Source organism: Camelina sativa, chromosome 13, assembly GCF_030686135.1.
Source record: "Camelina sativa cultivar CO46 ecotype springtype chromosome 13, ASM3068613v1".
Classification (NCBI taxonomy): Eukaryota; Viridiplantae; Streptophyta; class Magnoliopsida; order Brassicales; family Brassicaceae; genus Camelina; species Camelina sativa.
In genome coordinates this window covers 12,548,791-12,570,641 of record NC_141892.1, presented here as the reverse complement: position 1 = coordinate 12,570,641, position 21,851 = coordinate 12,548,791, and the positions used below count along the sequence as shown (strand labels likewise).

General features: G+C 37.2%; 4 protein-coding genes and 1 pseudogene across 9 annotated transcripts; 4 read left to right on the top strand and 1 right to left on the bottom strand.

Moving 5' to 3' along the window:
• Positions 1–4,721: 4,721 nt before the first annotated feature.
• On the bottom strand, positions 4,722–5,591 carry LOC147929452 (uncharacterized; annotated as a pseudogene).
• A 431-nt stretch (positions 5,592–6,022) lies between these two features.
• On the top strand, positions 6,023–9,940 carry LOC104736666 (T-complex protein 1 subunit gamma). The gene is made up of 13 exons (XM_010456687.3): positions 6,023–6,274; positions 6,362–6,423; positions 6,511–6,583; positions 6,860–6,927; positions 7,029–7,098; positions 7,213–7,281; positions 7,363–7,434; positions 7,552–7,625; positions 7,997–8,659; positions 8,737–8,862; positions 9,004–9,108; positions 9,212–9,286; positions 9,385–9,940. Exons 1-13 carry the CDS (start codon positions 6,250–6,252, stop codon positions 9,568–9,570), a joined length of 1,668 nt encoding a protein of 555 aa, XP_010454989.1. The 5' UTR covers positions 6,023–6,249; the 3' UTR covers positions 9,571–9,940.
• A 1,633-nt stretch (positions 9,941–11,573) lies between these two features.
• LOC104736665 (sugar transport protein 13) lies at positions 11,574–15,127 on the top strand. Its single transcript, XM_010456685.3, has 4 exons — positions 11,574–12,001; positions 12,638–13,085; positions 13,746–14,037; positions 14,206–15,127. Exons 1-4 carry the CDS (start codon positions 11,869–11,871, stop codon positions 14,908–14,910), a joined length of 1,578 nt encoding a protein of 525 aa, XP_010454987.1. The 5' UTR covers positions 11,574–11,868; the 3' UTR covers positions 14,911–15,127.
• A 634-nt stretch (positions 15,128–15,761) lies between these two features.
• LOC104736664 (sugar transport protein 13-like) lies at positions 15,762–18,990 on the top strand. 6 transcript variants are annotated; one of them, XM_087481816.1, is made up of 6 exons: positions 15,762–15,901; positions 15,993–16,150; positions 16,625–17,075; positions 17,676–17,830; positions 17,910–17,964; positions 18,094–18,990. In XM_087481816.1, the coding sequence occupies exons 2-6, from the start codon at positions 16,015–16,017 to the stop codon at positions 18,158–18,160; spliced, it is 864 nt and encodes a 287-aa protein (XP_087337942.1). In that variant the 5' UTR covers positions 15,762–15,901; positions 15,993–16,014; the 3' UTR covers positions 18,161–18,990. The 6 variants fall into 6 exon arrangements, with proteins under 6 accessions (XP_087337942.1, XP_087337940.1, XP_087337944.1 ...); XM_087481818.1 differs by having other exon boundaries at positions 15,777–15,901; positions 17,676–17,803; XM_087481814.1 differs by having other exon boundaries at positions 15,764–15,901; positions 17,676–17,964.
• A 1,058-nt stretch (positions 18,991–20,048) lies between these two features.
• LOC104736663 (mavicyanin) lies at positions 20,049–21,594 on the top strand. The gene is made up of 2 exons (XM_010456679.3): positions 20,049–20,335; positions 21,034–21,594. The coding sequence occupies exons 1-2, from the start codon at positions 20,170–20,172 to the stop codon at positions 21,435–21,437; spliced, it is 570 nt and encodes a 189-aa protein (XP_010454981.2). The 5' UTR covers positions 20,049–20,169; the 3' UTR covers positions 21,438–21,594.
• Positions 21,595–21,851: the final 257 nt, after the last annotated feature.

Below are 21,851 nucleotides of genomic sequence, written 5' to 3'. Positions count from 1 at the left end.
CGGTCGCACCCCTTGTCCCCTATCTAAGCCGGCACTCATACTAACTAATGATATCGCTATCATAAATGAGATCAAATTGATTCGTGTAGGGGTTTATGTATCTATGGACTATGGTTAATGTTAATGTCTTTTTTTTTTTTTTTAACACTGAAAGAACTTTATTAATTGTTTGCAGAGTAGTCACAATGTAAACTCGGAATGATAAAAGACGGAACATAGAAATAATTGTGAACTCTTGCATTGTTTGGTATGACTGATCTCGCCAACATATCTGCACATTTGTTGCTTTCTCTTGGTACCCAACTGCATTTGACATTCTCAAACTTTAAGCTCCATTTCTTCACATCTCTGATCCAATTGAGAACTGAGAAATTTTTGGTTTTGCCTTGTAATAGGTTGAAAATCTCTCTGTTGTCCCCTTCTAAATGGATATTCTTGATACCTTTAGTATGTGAATGTTGCATTGCCATTATCAATGCCTGAAATTCACTCTCTAGTGGATTGGTTGTGCATTCTCCTTCTGCATGACCAGAACCAACATAAACACTTTCACTATCCCTGAAGATCCATCCAGCTTTTGATTTTGTTTCTTGGTTGATAAAGGAACCATCATAGTTACATTTCATCCACCCTTCTTCTGGCGCTTGCCAATGCGTTGTGTTTCTTAGTCGTGAATTTGCTTGATATGATGGTGGTTGAAGAGACACCACAAACGTCTTAGCGTTTATCCATTCACAGGTATCTTTATTTGCGTTGCGTAGACATGATTTCCAACTGATATGCTTTGTTGGAAGGTGATGAGGTTTCTATTCTTCCATAGTCTCCATAATATCCAAAATGGTAATTGTTGAGTTACCTCTGTAATTTCTTTCATTGAACTCTGAGTTATTAGCAGTTGCAGCTTTTCTTCTAAACTCTTGTGAGGGTCTAATAGGTTGGTAAATGGCATCCCTGAAGCTCTCCAAATTTCTTGAGCATAAGAGCACTCAAAAAACAAATGGTTTGATGTTTCCTCTTCATGACAACACCGTCGACATAAGGACTGATTACTTATATGTCTATATTTCAATTGGGCTCCTGTTGCTAGTGCTCCAGAGAGTAATCACCATAAGAAATACTTGATCTTTGGGGCTACTTTTAATTTCCAAACTGCAGCCTTGAGTGTAGGATTACCTGGAGGAGGAAGGATATGTTGTTCCGAGGAATGTGTTGAGAGCCAATAAGCTGATTTGACTGTGTGGATACCAGTTCTTGTGTAGTGCCATCCAATTAGATCTTCTTGTGCTTCATCGCATATTTTGATTGCCAAAACTGTATTAACATCAGTTTCATGAATTACTGCTTTAACCTTTTCTTCATTCCACCCAGCTCTTTCTGTATTCAATAACTCTACAACCCTCAAATTCTCCGCTGTATCAAAAATATTTTTTGGTTGTGGTGCCCGCGGTGGGTTTAATGGTAGCCAAGGATCTTCCCATGTACTGATTTTTGTTCCATCTCCAATTACATATCGAAGTCCTGTCTTCAGAAGATCTCATCCATGAATGATAGATTTCCATATGTAGGATGACTTTGCTTTTTCAGTGGCATTGAGGATATTGGTGTCTCCAAAATACCTTGCTTTTAAAACTTTTGCCATCATACAATCGGGATTTTGTAATATCCTCCATGCAAGTTTGCTGAGTAGACCACTGTTAAAATGTTCTAGATCTCTGAAACCTAAACCACATTCCTTTTTGGTAAACTCAATCTATTCCATGCAAACCGGTGCATACCTCTCATATCATCATCTGTACCCCACCAATATTTTGCCAATATGCCGTTTATTTCCTCACAAATCTCTTTTGGTAGTTTATATATGTTCATGGAGAAAACTAGCATTGCAAGAGCTATTGATTTTAGAAGTACCTCTTTTCCAGCCGGTGAGAGGAATTGTTTGTTCCAGCCTTGTGTTCTGTCTTTGACCTTCTCCAAAATAAATTGAAACATCTCTGTTTTTTTCTTTGTAAACTCTTCTGGCAATCTCAAATATTTTCCTGCTCCATCATTGTGAATCCCCATAATTCTTCGTATTCTTCTTTTAACTTATGGCTTGACTCTGCTTCCAAAGGTGATGGATGATTTCCTGAGATTGATGGCCTGTCCCGAGGCTTTCTCATAAGTTATGAAGATCTTTTTCAAGGCTTTGCACGATTTTTCATTGGCCAGAGTGAAAAACAGAGAATCATCAGCAAATAATAAGTGAGTTATAGCTGGTCCACCGTTGCTGATTTTTATTCCTTGAAGGTTTCTTTTCTGCTCTGCCATGTTTACCAAATGGGTGAGAACCTCAGCACAAATTATGAAGAGATATGGAGATAGCGGGTCTCCCTGACGTAGACCTCTTTCTGGCTGTATGGACCCATGAGGTGATCCATTGATCAAAACTGAATATCTTACTGAAGAGACACATGCAATTATCCAACTTATCCATATTTGATCAAAACCCATAGCTCTCATCGTGGTTTCCAAGAAACTCCATTCCAGACGGTCATAGGCTTTTGTGATATCAGTTTTCACAGACGTATAGGAGTTTGATTGTCGTTTATGCACCTTGAGAGCATGGTGAACTTCATGAGAAATAATGATGGTATCGCTTATCATTCTTCCTGGTATGAAAGCTGCCTGATTCTCTGAGATTATTCATGATAAGCTCTCCTTGAGTCTGTTTGCTAAGATCTTGGATATTATCTTTTAGTTCACGTTACACAGCGCTATTGGTCTAAAATCCGCCATTGTTATCGGATTGACAATCTTTGGAATTAGACAAATATTGGTATGGTTGTGGAGGCAGTCCATATTGATTCCTTGGAAAAAACCTTGGATTTCCGCAACAATTTCTAGTTTACTGTCATCCGAGAACTATTGGTAAAATATGCTAGAGAAACCATCTGGTCCTGGAGCACGTTGGGGACCTATCGAGAAGACTGCACTCTTAATTTCATCCTCTGTAACGGCTCTGGTAAGTCTATTATTTATATTCGCTGATACCCGTCTCTCAAAACCCTGAAATAACTCACTGATGTTCAAACCTGATGCTGGCTGAGTGGAGTAGAGGTTCTGAAAATATTGAATAGCCGCATTAGCTATATGAGACTCTGATTTTCCAATTATGTCGTTGTTGTCCTGAATTGCATTAATCCGATTTCTGATCTTTTTTGCCTTGGCTGCATTATGGAAGTAAGATGTGTTACGGTCTCCAAGATTTAGCCAGGTGTTGTGACTCTTATTCTTCCAATGAAATTCTTCTTCTATGTAAGCTTCATTCAATTGTCTCCGTAGTTTTGCTCTCTCCGAAGGGCTACTGTTCCCAGTTGCAACACCTTTGTCAAGCTTATGTCGAATCAGACCAATCTTTTCTTCAGCAGTCGCTCTATTGATCCGTTTCCATTTTGATATCTCTTTACGACAGTGTATTATTCGTTGAGACATTGAACCAGAACTGGAATTACGAAACTCTCTCCATCCCTTTAACACTGCATCTTTGAACCCTTGCTGGTGGTATAACCTTGAGTCATAAGTGAAGAAACCTTTTCTTGTCTCAGTACCGTCTGCAATGGTTGTGATGAGCGGTCTATGATCGGATTCTTCATATTCTAGGAACACTGTTTCAGATGCAGGAAATTGGATATACCAATACGAGTTAGCCATTGTACGATCCAGGCAACTAATGACGTAATGTGTACCCCTTTGGGCAGCCCATGAGAAGCGAGCACCAACTGTATTTAAATCTGTAAAATCACAATGTCTTACCATCTTTCTCATAGCTTGAAAAGTAGATTCTGGTCTGATCCTTCCTCCTCTTTTTTCATCATTGCTCAATAGTTCATTAAAATCTCCCAATATGAACCACGGTTTGTTATTTCTGGTTATGGCCAGTCTCTCTAATCTTTCCCAAAGATCATTTCAGTAGTAGGGATTGGGATGACCATACACAAAAGAAAAGTAGAAACTGATTCCATTACTTAAGATTGTACAATCAATAAGATTAGAAGACTTGAAATGAACAACAACATCAACATATTTCTCCACATAACTACTAGCCCTCCGCTTAGACCGTCTGGCGGAACTGTTACTGACTGATGAAAACCCAACTCGTGAACCTTTTCAAACACAACATCATCCTTTTGCTTTGTTTCCGATAGGCAAATGATGTCCAGAAGATACTTCCTTACCATCTTCTTGAGGCGTCGAACTGTAGGGTCATTGCCTAACCCCTAACAGTTCCAACAGGCTGTCCTCATGGTGGATATGGTGGATTAGGGCCCACCTCACCTCTATTCAAGTCATGAGTGGAGGATCCACTTCCATCCTCAAAATAGTGTATTTGCATCTTGACAACATTTGTGACATGAGAAGCCTCCATATAGTCCTCTCTCTTTCTCTTTCCTTTATCTCTTGTTGTTTCCTTGTTCTCATGAGATCGAGCAGCAACATCCATTATGTTAGGATTTGGATAGATGGAATTGCGGAGCATAGTAGAGCTAGTGGATCCGACATTATTCTCTGTAACATTTTGAAAAGGAAGAATGGGGGTAATCATATGATTAGTATCAAAAGGATCACCTACCAAGTTTGTAGCACCACAGTTGGACAAGATCACAATGTCTTGTCAACTGTTGTGTTCCGGATCTATGTCTGAAAGCTTAGAATCATCATCTACTGCTTGTTCCCCTTGATGTTCATTTAGATTTTCCCCTGGTTCGGCAATCTCTATCTGGTATTGGATGACCATCTTCTCCTATCCCCTGAATGTGGACTCTAGGGTTACCCACCATATCATCATCCTCTTCATTATCAGTATCGTCGTCTGGATCATTGGGACCACCGTTTTGGATCAGACAGCGCCCAGAGTCATGCGTTAACATACCGCAAACTTCACAGAATCCCCGAAGACGTTCATAGAAAAAACTTAGAACTGTATTCACACCGGGTGTGAATTGATAGTTACGTTGAAAACGCAGGGGGTTATCAACATTCCAATGGACACGAACCCGAACAAATTCAACTCTGGACACCGTTGCTTCGTCGAAATCCACTTCTATAATATCACCCAGGTACCGAGCGATACTGTCGATAACAGCCAAGTTTAGATACTGAAAAGGAATACCCCTTATCTAAATCCAGAAGGGTATGTAGTTCAGCGCATTTGGATCCATTTCCGGAGACCATCGTTGTAGAACCAACATTCGATCCGCAAAAGCACAGGGTCCGCGACGAAGGACGGTTTCAAGTGATTCTTCAGAGGGAAAAATGAATTGAAACCTTCGTTGTTCCACAATTTTGCCTCGAACAAGGCCCACCAGTCCCCAGGAGCGTGGGAGGGAGTTGATGATTTGGCGGATGTCTTGTTTGCGTGGGATGATGGGTCTCCCCAGAAGGCAGAACCGATTTGCGGCTGCTGCTTGTTGTACAACTGCCGTAGGGAGCGCAAAAAGGGCATCCTCAATGCCCATATCTATGTTTTGGAGTGCACGTCGGATATTATCAGCCATCAGGAATCGGGGAATGTAGAAACGAAGGGGAAAGAGATTCGGTGTTTTTAGATTTGTGTAAGAACACCCATAAAGCCCCAATCGATCCCGTATAAATAGATAACTCCATTGATGTGGAACTGCTACTTCGTGCAAAGTGTTATCGTCTTTGCCAGGGACAACCGCTCGATCGTGGGATTTGAGAAACCACCCCACTACGGCAAGAAAAACCGTTGGAATCTTCCAGAAAAGATGACAAAAAGGTAACCGTAAAATCACCTCTTGAGTCGCCATGTTTTTTTGTTAATGTCTTTTTCATATTCGGAAAAAAACCATAACCAATAGTAGTAATAAAAAGTAAATCACACTAAACCTTTAAATAACGTTTTTATCTCAATTTCGCTTCACTTTTTCATGCATCATCAGTCATCACTGATCACAGTTAAAGTGATTAAAAAAGTCTTGTTGGTTTAGGAAAATATTGTTTTGATGATCAAATCTATTGAAAGAAGAAAAAGGCTTATGGGGCTTCAACAGATATATTAATGGGCTTTTAAATTGGGCTTTTCAACCTAATAAGGAAAAAGGAATAAAAAAACAGAAAGGGAGAGAAAGAAGGAATCAGAGCAGTCTTCTTCCCCAGTTGCCGCTCTTTGAAACCGCAACTCACTCGCCGTCTCTCTCTCTCTCTCTCTCTTGAAGCTTCTCTTCACTCTAGAAACCTCAGATCGCAAATATGCAAGCACCGGTCCTCGTACTCAGTAAGGATCTCTTTCTCCAGATCTCATTTCCTCTTACTGCGATGTTTAAGTTTTGGTAACGAGATTTAACTCCTTAAAATGGTTCAGGCGATTCGTTAAAGCGTGAATCTGGAAGAAAGGTTCATCATGGTAATATCCAAGCTTCCAAGGTAATTTAATCCCTTCCTATTGTGATGCTCGCCTTCTCTCGCTACTGTGTCTCTGGTTCCGATCATTGTAGTTTTGTTGTTAAATAGGCTGTGGCTGATATCATTCGTACGACCTTGGGTCCTCGTTCTATGTTGAAGATGCTTCTTGATGCTGGTGGAGGTAGTTTTTTTTTAACCTTGTATTTTTAATTCTCATTTTTTAGGGTTTTTCTGTTCTCTGTATGTGTTGTAGATCTCACTAAGGAAGAGATTAGGTTTAAGTGTTTTTAGCTCTGGAGATATTGTTCTCATGTAGTTTTTATTAGTTGAAGTTGTTATTGTACACTTTTGTGTTAGATTTATATAAACCCTAAAAAATACATGTTGTTTCTGTTTGAGTTGGGGGTTTTAGTTTTTCTGAACCTTCGTCTTATTGTTTCTTCTTAAATCTTGACAGGGATTGTTGTTACCAATGATGGAAATGCTATTCTTCGTGAGCTAGATGTTGCTCATCCTGCAGCTAAGGTTTCTTTAACTTCTGTCCTCTCTCTCTATCTATTGTTCTTTTTATATTCCTGTTAAAATGGTTTACTGATCCATTTCTTTTTTAATTCTGGTGATTGTAGTCAATGATTGAGTTGAGCCGTACGCAAGACGAAGAAGTTGGTGATGGGACAACATCAGTTATCGTTCTAGGTAGGTGCTGCAGTGTTTTTTTTTTATTGTGGGATTAAGAAAATCAGGATGAAGATCTGTTCATAAGCATGGGTTCTTAAAGTCCTCGTTCCTGTGTTTTTTTCCCTTCAACAGCTGGAGAAATGCTTCACGTTGCAGAAGCATTTATTGAAAAGAATTACCATCCCACAGTCATATGCCGAGGTATGCTAGCACTATGGATTGCTTGTTGCTGTTATGTTACTCATCTTGTTGTCATCTTAGTGAATGCATTCTTCTCTGCAGCTTACATTAAGGCTCTCGAAGATTCTATTGCTGTTCTTGACAAAATTGCTATGTCAATTGATATCAATGACCGTAAGTCCATTTCTACCTTGTGTTTGCTCATTTGGATTCAAGTTCCAGCTACTTTGGTTTTCTGATGTTGGCTTTTCATTTACTTTTGTACTGATGGAAGAAACGTGCGAGTTGCAGGTTCTTCAGTGCTAGGGTTAGTCAAGAGCTGCATAGGGACAAAGTTCACCAGCCAATTTGGAGATCTAATTGCTGTAAGTACCTTAATTACTGTAGCCTCTGACTTTTGCATTAACTCCCGAGGTTTTTATACTCCTTACTATATATTGGACACGTCTAGGAAAGTAGGCATAGATACATCTAAATGTGACTTTTGGAATGTAATCTGTAACCTTGTCCATAGATGAAATTTTTTAAATTGATGACTGCTTACTTTAGCCAGTCATTTTATGGTGCCTGTTTGTTGAAATATTTATAGGATGAAGTTTTATATCAGATACCATTTACGTCTCACATATTGTTGGTGGACATTCAGTATTCATCTTGACATAGTTTTCTCTAGAACTATAATTGTTGTCGAATACCATACTCACATGTATTAATATGGCTTTATGTGTTCTTTTAGGATTTGGCCATTGATGCCACCACTACTGTTGGTGTTGATCTTGGGCAAGGTTTGAGGGAGGTAGATATTAAAAAGTACATCAAGATTGAGAAGGTTCCTGGTGGTCAGTTTGAGGACTCTGAGGTTCTTAAAGGAGTTATGTTTAACAAAGATGTTGTTGCTCCTGGTAAAATGAAGAGAAAGATAGTTAACCCACGTATCATTCTTCTTGACTGTCCCCTTGAGTACAAGAAAGGTGAAAATCAAACCAATGCTGAGTTGGTCAGAGAAGAAGACTGGGAAGTGTTGTTGAAGCTGGAAGAGGAATACATCGAGAACATTTGCGTGCAAATACTTAAGTTCAAACCTGATTTAGTTATCACAGAGAAGGGTCTTAGTGACTTGGCCTGTCACTATTTCAGTAAAGCTGGGGTTAGTGCAATCCGAAGGTTGAGAAAAACTGACAACAACAGAATCGCCAAGGCTTGTGGAGCAGTAATTGTGAACAGACCCGACGAACTGCAGGAGTCTGATATTGGTACTGGGGCTGGCTTGTTTGAGGTGAAGAAAATAGGAGATGATTTCTTTTCTTTCATTGTTGAATGCAAAGAACCCAAAGCGTGTACTGTACTCTTAAGGGGACCAAGTAAAGATTTCATCAATGAAGTGGAAAGAAATTTACAGGTTCGTTAGAGTTTATTTACAAACCCTTATGTCTTAATCATTCATTATCTTTTATGCCTGAGAGATTGTTCCTACAGGATGCCATGTCTGTTGCAAGAAACATTATCAAAAACCCAAAGCTCGTTCCTGGTGGAGGAGCCACAGAATTAACCGTCTCTGCCACATTAAAACAGAAGAGTGCAACAATCGAAGGCATAGAGAAGGTTGGCTTGCTTCTATTACATTTTGTTTCCGTGCAGAAAATTGCGTGGTTTTTTTTATGTTGCAAAGCTATATCGAGCTTTGAAGCCAAGTATGCTTTTCCCACACTGATATTTTTTTTTTTCTGAATCTTATATAATCAGTGGCCATATGAAGCAGCTGCCATTGCTTTCGAGGCTATTCCACGAACCCTGGCTCAAAACTGTGGGGTTAACGTGATCCGTACTATGACTGCATTACAAGGAAAGGTAATGTCCTGCACTACCAACCCCGACTGCTTTCTCTTTACCATTTCTTTTAGTTTATATACCAACTCTTTTCTCAATGCTTCAATTGTCGGTTTTGGTGCAGCACGCAAATGGGGAAAATGCGTGGACCGGTATTGATGGGAACTCTGGTTTAATAGCTGATATGAAAGAGTGCAAGGTAGATTGTTAAAACCCCATTACCATTGGTGTGATTCTCACTAACATGAAACCAATGTAACTCAAGAGTATGACTCTAACCTTTTAAAACTTTGACAGATATGGGACTCATACAATGTGAAGGCGCAAACATTCAAGACAGCGATAGAAGCTGCGTGTATGCTTCTGAGGATCGATGATATAGTGAGTGGTATCAAGAAGAAGCAAGCTCCCGGATCTGGACCTTCAAAGCCTACAATTGAGACAGAAGGAGATGCAGACAACGAGCAAATTCTTCCCGACTAGGAGAAGAGAAACACTTCGGTCTCAATAACCCAACTCTTTGTTCTCACTTGTTTAACTATTTCATCGGGTTCCTGGCTTCAATCTCGACTTTTTGGCTACCATATCTTAGGTGAGATAAGGTTTTGATGGTGGAGGGTTTTTTTCTTTTCTTTTGTCATCTTCTGAATGTTAGCTTTTTTGAATATTCGTAGTCACTTTGTTGGGTTTTTTAGAGTGCGCCAGCCTAGTTGTTATTGTCTTTATGAAATTTCTGGGAGTGAAGAAGACTTTTGTTAGTTTGTGTCGTTTTTTGTTGGAATATCTAAAAAATACTTCGACGGGATTGTTTTAGTTGACCGCTATTGTCAAATGTGTTTTTGTTTGAACACCATTAACTGCATTTCATACGTATTACGTACGGACCAGTGTAATTAGATAGAGAGATTCGGTTCGAGCTTTGACTAGACCAGTTAATAAGGAAAGATACATACGAAGACTGCTGTTCTTAAGAAGTTCTGTTTTGTCAGATTTCAATTCACTTTTAGTTTGTTCAGTTTAACAAATTACGTATAGAGATCGGTTTATACGATTTTGGTTTTAGATAATTGGGTTTCTGTGAGTCTACAAAAAACAAAAAAAGTTAAATTTTGATGTCGTTGTGTCTTTGATGCTATGCAGCAGTTTTTTCTTCTATTTTTGACATTTTGTTAACAGGATAATAATATAGCGTCACAGATATTTGAGTATTTAGTTTTTTTTTTTTTTTGGTTAACAGGATAATAATAAGACGCACACAAGCAAAGCATTTCGTAATTTTCTTTTCCTAATTTATTCATCGTCACGTTTTATTACTCGTTGTTTCTTTCATTTGATATTTGTCAAATTTGAATCGTTGACTCCAACTCTTACAAACTCTTCTTAGAAGATAATGATGTTTGAAAAGTAAACGCACACACACACTTTTTGGTCCAAATAGGATTTTTGTTACGTAATTAATTTCACCTGTATATATGTCAAGTGGATATAGTTTACTTAACATCCATGTCTAAACCAATGATTTCCGTGGTTTGATATTTCAACAATAAAATTTATACACACAACAACTAATATTCAATTTTGAATTTGTACTTAAATACCGATATCCGTTTAAAACTCCAATTACCAAATGTCACAAAGGAAATAAAATAATCATACTTAAAAAAAAAGGGAAAACCAATATGAATTATTTAAATTAAAGGTTAGATTTGTGTTGTTGTTGTTGTTGTTGCATATAGCTGTGCATATTTGGTTATTAGTCTTATCAGAAACCCAAAACATGGATAGTTATTGCCTTTTAAAGATATGGACCCATAAAGAACTATGCAAAAAGTGACAAGTTGGTAGATATATACAAATAACGTGACAGCAAATGAGAAACCCATGGGTAAACACAACACAAATTAATAATATAAAAACAATTTGGCTTAGACTAGTTGTAGTAATTTTGTCCCAATAATCTCATTCGAAAGAGTAAGTAAACAATAATTGCATAGAGTAGTGGTGAGCAAATATGGTTCTACATTATATTTATTTTATAAGATTTGGATCCATATTCTTAACTAGGGAGGTTGGTGGGTTGGAGTAGTGTCGGTCTACTTCTTACAATATATCTTTTCATCTCGATAATTTTCTGATATAGAATGCTGAATCCGATTATATGGTCCCATAGACCTTTCACGTACATATAACATCCATAAATTTTAAACAATGCAATAGATACTAGTAAGATGATATACACGTTACATGACGTCAGCTAATTTGTATGAACACACGAGGGTAACGGCCAAAATCGTTCATATTCTAAAAGGTATGTACGAGATATTTGCTTAGGCCGGTAGCAAGATTTTAACAACACATTGACAGTGATATAAGAAAATGTAACAATCTCTCTAATAAGAGAGGAGAATCTTATAATTTAACATAACAAAAAGTATAAAAAATTCAAGGATAATATTATAACAAGAAAGAGAAGCGTTATGACTTATGATGATAGGCAAATTGTATATTCAACTAAGGACTAAGGAGACGCCACATAAAGCAGAAGGAGATAGAAGAAACGTTTGTTGACCGATGACTTGATGACTCAGAAGCATGTGAACATAAATAGAGACGTGTAAGAATCTCATTGGCTGCAGACAATTTTTATTTGTGCTTCACTGCCTCATCTTCTCTATATAATGAAGTACCACCGCAATGGTCTCTTTAACTAAGTGTTTCCTTTTTGAACTCTTTAAGAGAAAATAACTTCTTAGATTTGAGCTTTCTGAAGAGATCCTCAGGATGGCCGGAGGAGGATTTGCGACTTCGGCGAACGGAGTGGAGTTTGAGGCAAAGATAACTCCTATAGTCATCATCTCTTGCATCATGGCTGCTACCGGCGGTCTCATGTTTGGTTACGACGTTGGTGTCTCCGGTAAGAATATTCAGATCTCTTAATTAGTTCTCTTTCTATAGGTAGAAATACAATCCTTTTATCTTATACTACACAAAAAGTAGAGCAAGTTTTAAATTTTATGGATACATAAGTTTTTTTAGTGCAAGTTTTCTCAAGTAATGATTTTTAAATAGTACCTTGCTTATGTTTTTAACTACCACCAATAACTTCTTGGTAGAAACATATCACCTAACGTATGGAGGACTAATAGAAAGAAAAAAACACTTTATCAAAATGAAAATTCACTAACTAGCTCAATGTTAATTAATTAGTTCAAGTAAGAAAATAATCTAAAATCTTAGCTTACAAAAGTTTGGCAACTAAAAGATCTAGCTAGCTAGCTAGACCGTCCTCGTTTGACTAGTATATTGACAAAATTAGTGTCATAGGTTTTAGGTTTTCTCTTTGTTTTGGGCCTTTTGGCATAATCTTGATTCCTTTTTATTTTGTCACATACACAACACATATGCTCAATGTTGGATTTGAACATGGGTTATGACACATCAACATTAATAAACAATATTTTTGGGTATACTATGAGTATCTTCTAAGTTCAAAATCAGCTTAAACGGTAAAAAAATTAAATGATTTTACATCGTCAATATGACTATGCAGGTGGAGTGACATCGATGCCAGAGTTTCTCAAAAAGTTCTTTCCGGCGGTTCACAGGCGAGTAGAAGCCGGAGCCGACAAAAGCAACTACTGCAAATACGACAACCAAGGGCTACAACTTTTCACATCATCTCTATACTTAGCCGGTCTAACAGCTACGTTCTTCGCTTCATACACGACGAGAACGCTCGGACGAAGGCTAACTATGCTCATAGCCGGTGTTTTCTTCATCATCGGTGTGGCTCTCAACGCTGGGGCTCAAGACCTAGCCATGCTTATCGCAGGCCGGATATTGCTTGGTTGTGGAGTTGGATTCGCTAATCAAGCCGTTCCTTTGTTCTTGTCGGAGATTGCACCTACTAGGATCCGTGGTGGTCTTAACATTCTCTTTCAGCTTAACGTCACTATTGGTATCCTCTTTGCCAATCTTGTCAACTATGGAACCGCCAAGTAAATATCTCTTCCTTAATACTTTTTTTCTATTTTTATTTGATAATATGAAAAAAAATGTGTGGAAACTAAACTTAGGGTTTGAGATTTTTTTAAACGAAAAATACGTAATCCAAATTTATATATGGTGGGTCATAATTTTAAAAAATTTGCTTTAACATGACACTCTTGAAAAAAATATCCTCATGACTTGTCTCTTTCACTTCACACAAACCTTAATTTGTTGTTAAAGAAAAAAAAAAGAAGATTTCGTTTCATGTACTTTCTAAAGTTATCCAAATTTACTGATTTTTTTTTGTCAAACGTTTTGGCTGTCTCCCGTGTTTGTTTATATAATTTATTTATAAAATTTTCAAAATTTCAGACCTTTTTCATAATATTATCATTAAAAAAAGCATTTTAACTTAATAAATTTCGACAAATTTTTTATTTATTTAAAATAAGTAGATCAAAAAAGTCTTCCGCGATTTCAGCAAATTCTATCCACATGCCTACGTCTTATACACTGAACGTAGTCGTCGTTAACAATTGTTTTTTCTCCACGTTGACTTTAATGCTTACGGTGGTCTGTCACGTAGTTAATGGGCTTATATGTAGGCCTAAAGGCCCATAATGGAGTTAAAACTGAGTCCGCTAAATAAATTTTGAAATTTTCTGCAGGATTAAAGGAGGATGGGGATGGAGATTGTCGTTAGGTTTGGCTGGTATTCCCGCGCTTCTTCTAACGGTTGGAGCTTTAATGGTGACGGAGACACCGAACAGTTTAGTAGAAAGAGGTCGTCTCGATGAAGGTAAAGCTGTACTCCGTCGTATTAGAGGTACCGATAATGTCGAACCAGAGTTTGCTGATCTACTTGAAGCTAGTCGGCTTGCTAAAGAAGTTAAACACCCTTTTAGAAACCTTCTTCAACGTAGAAATCGTCCTCAGCTTGTTATCGCCGTCGCTTTACAGGTTAGTAGTTGAATCCTATTTGGAGACGTTAAACAGAGCTCTTAATTTAGGATCAAGAAACCCTAAATTGTTTGTCAAGTTTCAATAATTTCGATTCCATTGTGTTCAATTTTAAAAGTTTACAAAGTAGAATTTGCATTTGATGTGTATTTTTTTTTATATTTTCAGATATTCCAACAATGTACTGGAATCAACGCGATTATGTTCTACGCACCTGTTCTGTTCAACACATTAGGGTTTGGCAGTGACGCTTCTCTTTACTCTGCTGTGGTTACCGGAGCAGTCAACGTGCTCTCTACTTTAGTCTCAATCTACTCCGTTGACAAAGTCGGTCGCCGGGTTCTACTCCTTGAAGCTGGGGTTCAAATGTTCTTCTCTCAAGTCGTAATCGCCATCATCCTCGGCATCAAAGTCACAGATCACTCTACAAATCTCTCCAAAGGATTTGCTATTCTAGTGGTGGTAATGATCTGCACTTACGTCGCTGCTTTCGCGTGGTCTTGGGGACCGCTCGGGTGGTTAATCCCGAGTGAGACATTCCCTCTAGAGACACGTTCCGCGGGACAAAGTGTGACGGTCTGCGTTAACTTGCTCTTCACGTTCATCATCGCTCAAGCTTTTCTCTCGATGCTTTGCCATTTTAAGTTTGGGATATTCATCTTCTTTTCGGCGTGGGTTCTGATTATGTCTGTGTTTGTGATGTTTCTACTTCCTGAGACTAAGAATGTGCCTATCGAGGAGATGACTGAGAGAGTGTGGAAGAAGCATTGGTTCTGGGCTAGGTTCATGGATGATGACAAGGATCATATGTTTGTGAGTGGTGAGAAGAGTAATGGTAAATCTAACGGCTTTGATCATTCAACACGGCTCTAAATTGGTTTAAGAGTCATAACCAAAGTAGAAGCAGAAGAGAGTGCATAAGAGGTTGGTAAACGCACCAAATAGAGAAAAGGAAAAGACAATGTACTAAATTTCGTTACTTTGAACTATGTTTGTGAATAGGTAAAGTCTTGTTTTGGCTTTGTTGAGTATACCATTTCTGACAAGTGTTCTGTTCTTTCTATGCGATAATGAAGATGTATATTTAATAGTCCAAGTTCTCCTTATTCATATTACACAAACAGATGTTTTATTGGACTATTATGTGCATATTAGTCAACACATTAGCCATTTTGTTCCCGCACGACAAATAGGTTTGATTTCGTATGAAACAGAACCGTACGGTACGGTGCGATTCCAACAGTATATTTTTGTTACGATTATAACCGCACTACATTTCAATAATTTCATATATAGTACGTAATTGGATATAGGTTTAGGTTGATTTTAATGTTGACGTTAAGACCAAAAAAAAAAAAGCTTGCGTGAAAAATAAATATCATTTTTTTCTCTCCATTATTATTTCTTAAATTTATCAATATAAATTCTTTTATAGTCTTCCAATTTTTCAAGTAGTTATTAGAAATTAAAATCATAATTCCAACACTAATAAAATAAACAAGAAAACTAAGCAATCTTTAATATATATATTTTTTTCGATCATCCTCTCTCAAGTGACATAATTCTTCTCATACATACGATAAGAGAGAGGAGAGAACCTTACAATTTAACAAGACTACAAATATAATATTCGAGGATATATAATAACAAGAAGAGAAGACTTATGACTTATGCTGATAGGAATTAGAAAAATAGTATATTAACCTAAGGACTAAGGTGACACCACACAAGGGCAGATAGAGATAATCAGAAACGTTTGTTGACCAATGACTTAATGAATCAAGAGCATGTGAAATAAGAGACGTGTAAAAATCCCATTGGGTACATACAATTTCCCTGTGTGCTTCACGGCTTCGTTTTCTATGTACGTAAACAAACATCCCAATGGGTCTCTTTAATTAAGTGTTTTTTAAAAACTCTTTTTAGAGAAAATTAAATAACTTTTTAAGTTTCAGCTTCTGAAGAGAGATCTTCAGTATGGCCGGAGGGGGATTTGCTGCTGCTTCGGCGAACGGAGTGGAGTTCGAGGCAAAGATAACTCCTATAGTTATCATCTCTTGCATCATGACGGCTACCGGAGGCCTCATGTTCGGCTACGACATTGGTGTCACCGGTATTAATATAACATGTGTTATCGTGTACTATTCAATATATATATATATATATATATATATATATATATTGTACTAGATTAAAAATCTGCGCTATGCCGCGATTATTTCTGTAATTAAAGTACTAATATGAAATACTTTAGAACAAATGAAATTTAATTTCACTTACTAGTTCAACGTTAAATGCGAAAGAACAAAATAATCTAAAATCTTAGCTTTCAAAAGTCTGGCAATTAGAGATTTAGTTCGTTCTTGATTTAATAGTATAGTGACGAAATAACTGTCATAGGTTTTAGTTTTTTAATTTTTATTTTATATGAAATAAAATAAGTGTGACTCCTTTTTTTATTTTTCACTTGTGCTCAAAATCGAATTTGAACATGGCTAATCCCATATAAATATTAATTTAGTTCTGAATGAGGTTAAACAGTAAAAAAATTAAGATGGTTTCCCATCATCAATATGGCTACACGCAGGCGGGGTGACAACAATGCCGGACTTTCTCGAAAAGTTTTTTCCGGTGGTTCACAGACGTGTAGAAGCCGGCGTAGACAAAAACAAGTACTATTGCAAATACGACAACCAAGGGTTACAACTTTACAAATCATCTCTATACTTAGCCGGTCTAACCTCAACGCTTTTCGCTTCATACTCGACGAGGAAGCTCGGACGGAGGCCAACGATGCTCATAGCCGGTGTTTTCTTCATCATCGGTGTGGCTCTCAATGCGGGGGCTCAAGACCTAGACATGCTTATTGCTGGCCGGATATTGCTTGGTTGTGGAGTTGGGTTCGCTAATCAAGCTGTTCCATTGTTCTTGTCGGAGATTGCACCTACTAGGATCCGTGGTGGTCTTAATATTCTCTTTCAGCTTAACATCACTTTTGGTATCCTCTTCGCCAATCTTGTTAACTATGGAACCGCCAAGTAAGTATCTCTCTTCCCTAATACTCTTTCTTGATAAATATTTATTTTATTAATAATAGAGAAATGTGTGGAAATGAAATTAGGGTATCAACGTTAAAAGTTAAAATTAGATTTTCAACGTTTTATAATTGTTATCACTTTTTTTATACGGTTCAATTTATTACGTCAACAATTATTTAGTCATTCCGTGATTTTGTTGTTTATCCAACATATCGGTCAAATTCTTAGAGTTTGAAATTTTTTCACGGAAAAAATCCAAATAAAATATATGGTTGTCATAATTAATCTTTTTTTTTTTTGCTTTGAAATGTCTCTATTAGAAAATATCCACGTGAATGTCCCTTTCACTTCACACAACCTTAATTTATGTATAAAAAGAGATTTCGCTACATGTACTTTCTAAAGTATATTCCAAATTTTGATCTTTATTTTCAAACTTTCGTCTTCCGTGTTTATTTAAAACTATTTTTAACTTCTTAGAAAAAAAGGTTCGTCATATTTAAGTTCCATACAAAAAATCATTTTAATTTTATAAAGTTGATTTTAATTTCCAAATGGAGTTAAAATAAACCCGCTAAGCACTATTTGAAATGTTTGCAGGATTAGAGGATGGGGATGGAGGTTATCGTTAGGTATGGCGGGAGTTCCCGCGCTTCTTCTAACGGTTGGAGCTTTACTGGTGACCGAAACACCGAACAGTTTAGTGGAAAGAGGTCGTCTCGATGAAGGTAAAGCCGTTCTCCGTAGTATTCGAGGTACCCATTATGTCGAACCAGAGTTTGCTTATCTACTCGAAGCTAGTCGACTTGCTAAAGAAGTTAAACACCCTTTCAGACACCTTTTCCAACGTAGAAATCGTCCTCAGCTTGTCGTTGCCCTCGCTTTACCGGTCAGTACTATCGCTTCTTTTTCGTAATTGAAGTGATTTTGTTGTAGAATTTGAAGTCAAAATAAGAAATTATCTACTAAGATTCTGCTGTTGATGCTGATCCTTTTTTCTTGTGTGTGTAAAATGCAGATGTTCCAACAATGTACTGGAATCAATGCGATTATGTTCTACGCTCCTGTTCTGTTCAGCACATTAGGGTTTGGCAGTGACGCTTCTCTTTACTCTGCAGTGGTCACTGGAGCAGTCAACGTCCTCTCCACATTAGTCTCAATTTACTCCGTTGACAAAGTTGGTCGCCGGGTTCTATTCCTTGAAGCTGGCGTCCAAATGTTTTTTTCTCAAGTCGTTATCGCTATTGTCCTTGGTACCAAAGTCACTGACCACTCTACAAAAATCTCCAGAGGTTTCGCAGTTCTAGTCGTGGTAATGATCTGCACTTATGTTGCTGCTTTCGCCTGGTCTTGGGGACCGTTAGGGTGGTTGATCCCGAGTGAGATATTCCCTTTAGGGACACGTTCCGCAGGACAAAGTGTGGCGGTCTGCGTTAACTTGCTCTTCACGTTTATTGTCGCTCAAGCTTTTCTCTCGACGCTTTGCCATTTAAAGTTTGGGATATTTATCTTCTTTTCTGCGTGGGTTTTGGTTATGTCATTCTTTGTGACGTTTCTACTTCCTGAGACTAAGAACGTGCCTATTGAGGAGATGAGTGAGAGAGTGTGGAAGAAGCATTGGTTCTGGGGTAAATTTATGGATGATCACAATGATCAAGTACTTGTGAGTGGTGAGAAGAGTAACGGTAAGACCAAAGTAGAAGCAGAAGAGAGTGAAAAAGAGGTGATAAACAAACCATAAATATAAAGAGGAAAAATAAAGTTTTTAACCATTCTACAGTGTGTTACTCAAACTGTGTTTGTAAATAGGTAAAGTCTTTTTTGTTTGTTTTATTGTGACAGTAAGTAGCTTGTTAATGTCATCGATCGACCTTGAGTTCCATTTCCGACAAGTGTTATATTTTCTTTTTCAAAATGGTAATGTATATAGCAATGTAGAAATTTGCAATTGTTGATTGTCTAGCTACGAACAAATGGTACCAATGTTAATGGGCCGAAAAATAGATACACTAGTTTTGAAGTTACAGTCCGGGCTGAATGCTTGCTGCAGTGATCAAACTGAAGATATTATAATTAATATGAAGTTGGCAACAATAAAAATAATGTATCACATGTATATAGAATTTGAATGGTAATTAAGGACACTATGTTACCAAGATGTAGGAGGAAGAGTAACTGAGAAGTTCAAATATTAAAAGATGATTCAAAACATTAGCACACCAACTAACTCACCATTCTTTCCTTACAAGCCTTGCAAACTTTAAACCGTGTGCACACTTTACAACTTATAACGATTACGTTTTGTATATGTTTATTTATTTGTGTGTGTGTGTTTTTTTTTTTCGTTATTGAGGAGAACTTAACAAATTTATGAGTTTCAACCGAAATGGACTGACCATATTGTCTACATTATTAGATTAGATTCGAACTTAAAGTTCGCAAGAGATTCAAAAAAAAAAAAAAAAGAGAGAGATTTATAGCTATAAAAATTGATAGTTCTTCTAGGTCAATCATGTCACAGAATCCAACTATAAAAATTGACGGATCAGATGGATTTAGGTTAGGCTAATCAAAGTCTTTGGTGCTTTCAATTATGTCAAGATTTATAGTTTCCAACTTAAAATTATTGTATAATATGTGGATATGCATGGGTTGATTTTACCGTCCACTTAAGTGAATATATATCATGTCCTTTCTTAAGTTAAAAAGAAAAAAAAAACTCCATCTCTTAACTCAATTATTAATTATATTCGATTTCAGCCAACTTTATCAATATATATATATATATATATATATATCAAGTCAGTATTAGAAACTAAATCCAACATTAATAAAAGATAAACAAGTAAAGTAAGCAACCTTTGTCGGTATTTTGCTTTTTAGACACTCCTTTCTCCAAATTAGCCAACTAACCAATAAAGATCAAGTGACCTCCTCATACATACGCACGTACCACTCACATTCACATATCTCCTTGTATATATATACACGCACACAAATAAAACAAAGAGAGAAATTAAAAGGAAACGACCTTGTGGGGGCTCTCGACCAAAAAAGAAGAAGATAGTGAGAGAGATATAGAGAGAGTAGATCGATGGCGGCGATGATAGTTTCAGCTTTGGTGTGTTTGGTGGTGATGGGACGGCTGAGTGGAGCGGCGGTATACAAAGTCGGCGACTCAGCAGGCTGGACAACCATAGCCAACGTAGACTACAAGCTTTGGGCGTCTACCAAAACTTTCCACATTGGTGATACTGTTTGTGAGTTCCTTAATCTTCTTACCATTACCATGAGCAGATCTTGAATGTAATACTTACTTCGGAAATTGGCCCCTCCAGCAATCTTAATTAGTGCGTACGCTTTAGGTGTAAAGTATTTTAAAAGAGTACCACTCACGCACTAATCATTATGACTTTTTTAACTCACAAATATCATATATATCTCTATACAAAAGTGTCATTTTTGATATTTTCATGATTTCATCATATAAAAGTATAAATAGTTATTATTACAATATTAGTTTGAAGCTGACTTTAAAAATAGGGTTCTTGATTAACATCTTACTGAAAAATTTAGATATAAAAACTATAATTAAAGTTTACGGGCCAAACTATGTTATGATTTTTTTTCCTTTTAAATGTTAAATTTATTAAAAGAATACATGGTTAATTACAGAAGGCTTAAGTGGTTTTTTTTTTCTTGTAATGATTTTTCGAACCATGATATAATGTGAATTTGTCTTTTGTAAGTCAGTTCTATCAGATTTATCTTCTATAGTAAACTAATTCAATCTAGAGTCAAACTTAACTATCTCTAAATTAGACAGGCGTAGCCGAATAGTCATCGATAAATTAATATGATAAGAATATACAAACATAGACATGAAGCATATTGTCATTGATCGTTAAGACAATATACACACGTATACATAAAACGAAAACTAATTTGATTTTGACAGTGTTCGAGTACAACCCACAATTCCACAACGTAATGAGAGTGACGCACCCAATGTACAGAAGCTGCAACAGCTCAAACCCAATCTCCACCTTCACCACCGGAAACGACTCAATCACACTGACCAACCACGGCCACCATTTCTTCTTTTGCGGCGTTCCCGGCCATTGCCTCGCGGGTCAGAAACTTGACCTCAACGTCCTCCTCCCTGCCTCCTCCACACCAGTCTCTGAGCCACCAACCTCATCCTCCTCTCCTCCTCCGTTAACTACTACTATTCCTGCAGCCGGAGTCCCCGGACCTTCTCCTAACCTCAGTGCTTCTCTCCCGAGTGTGGCAGTGGGTCGAGTTGTGGCCATAGTAGCTCTCCTAGTCTCTTTGGTGTTGCAAATTTTGCTTCTTAATTAGGACTATATACATACATTGGAATCGTTGCATATAAGGTTTTTGTTTTGTTTACATATCATTCTCCCAAGTTGTTCTTCTTTCTTCAAATGATTCAAAATGTAGAGATGCCCCGTCAATAATATATACTATACTGAGTACCGATTTAATTCGTTAACAATGCTAGTTGTCATTTATATATTTTTCCCCTCGTCTATAACTCCCAGAGATATATTTTCAAATTTGAACTTGAGTTATAATACAAACCACGAATTAAGTATTTAAAAAAATATGTTTGGAAAAAAAAATGTGGCTAGGCTCGATCATGTGATTGCATAATATGTTACGTCACTAGTCATTATCTCCATAATTCGACGAGGAATGCCCATGGTTCATGTACCGTGAGATAGGGTCGAGATAGACCAATCTCTATGACGT

Bases quoted from the DNA above. Each gene is read 5' to 3' on its own strand.
- LOC104736664 (XM_087481814.1), top strand. From the start codon at position 16,015: ATGGCCGGAGGGGGATTTGCTGCTGCTTCGGCGAACGGAGTGGAGTTC. The intron at 17,076-17,675 runs GTAAGTATCTCT...AAATGTTTGCAG, and splicing joins GTTAACTATGGAACCGCCAA to GATTAGAGGATGGGGATGGA. The intron at 17,965-18,093 runs GTCAGTACTATC...TGTAAAATGCAG, and splicing joins TCGTTGCCCTCGCTTTACCG to ATGTTCCAACAATGTACTGG.
- LOC104736663 (XM_010456679.3), top strand. From the start codon at position 20,170: ATGGCGGCGATGATAGTTTCAGCTTTGGTGTGTTTGGTGGTGATGGGA. The intron at 20,336-21,033 runs GTGAGTTCCTTA...TGATTTTGACAG, and splicing joins CCACATTGGTGATACTGTTT to TGTTCGAGTACAACCCACAA.
- LOC104736666 (XM_010456687.3), top strand. From the start codon at position 6,250: ATGCAAGCACCGGTCCTCGTACTCA. The intron at 6,424-6,510 runs GTAATTTAATCC...GTTGTTAAATAG, and splicing joins GTAATATCCAAGCTTCCAAG to GCTGTGGCTGATATCATTCG. The intron at 6,584-6,859 runs GTAGTTTTTTTT...AAATCTTGACAG, and splicing joins GCTTCTTGATGCTGGTGGAG to GGATTGTTGTTACCAATGAT.
- LOC104736665 (XM_010456685.3), top strand. From the start codon at position 11,869: ATGGCCGGAGGAGGATTTGCGACTTCGGCGAACGGAGTGGAGTTTGAG. The intron at 13,086-13,745 runs GTAAATATCTCT...AATTTTCTGCAG, and splicing joins GTCAACTATGGAACCGCCAA to GATTAAAGGAGGATGGGGAT. The intron at 14,038-14,205 runs GTTAGTAGTTGA...TTATATTTTCAG, and splicing joins TTATCGCCGTCGCTTTACAG to ATATTCCAACAATGTACTGG.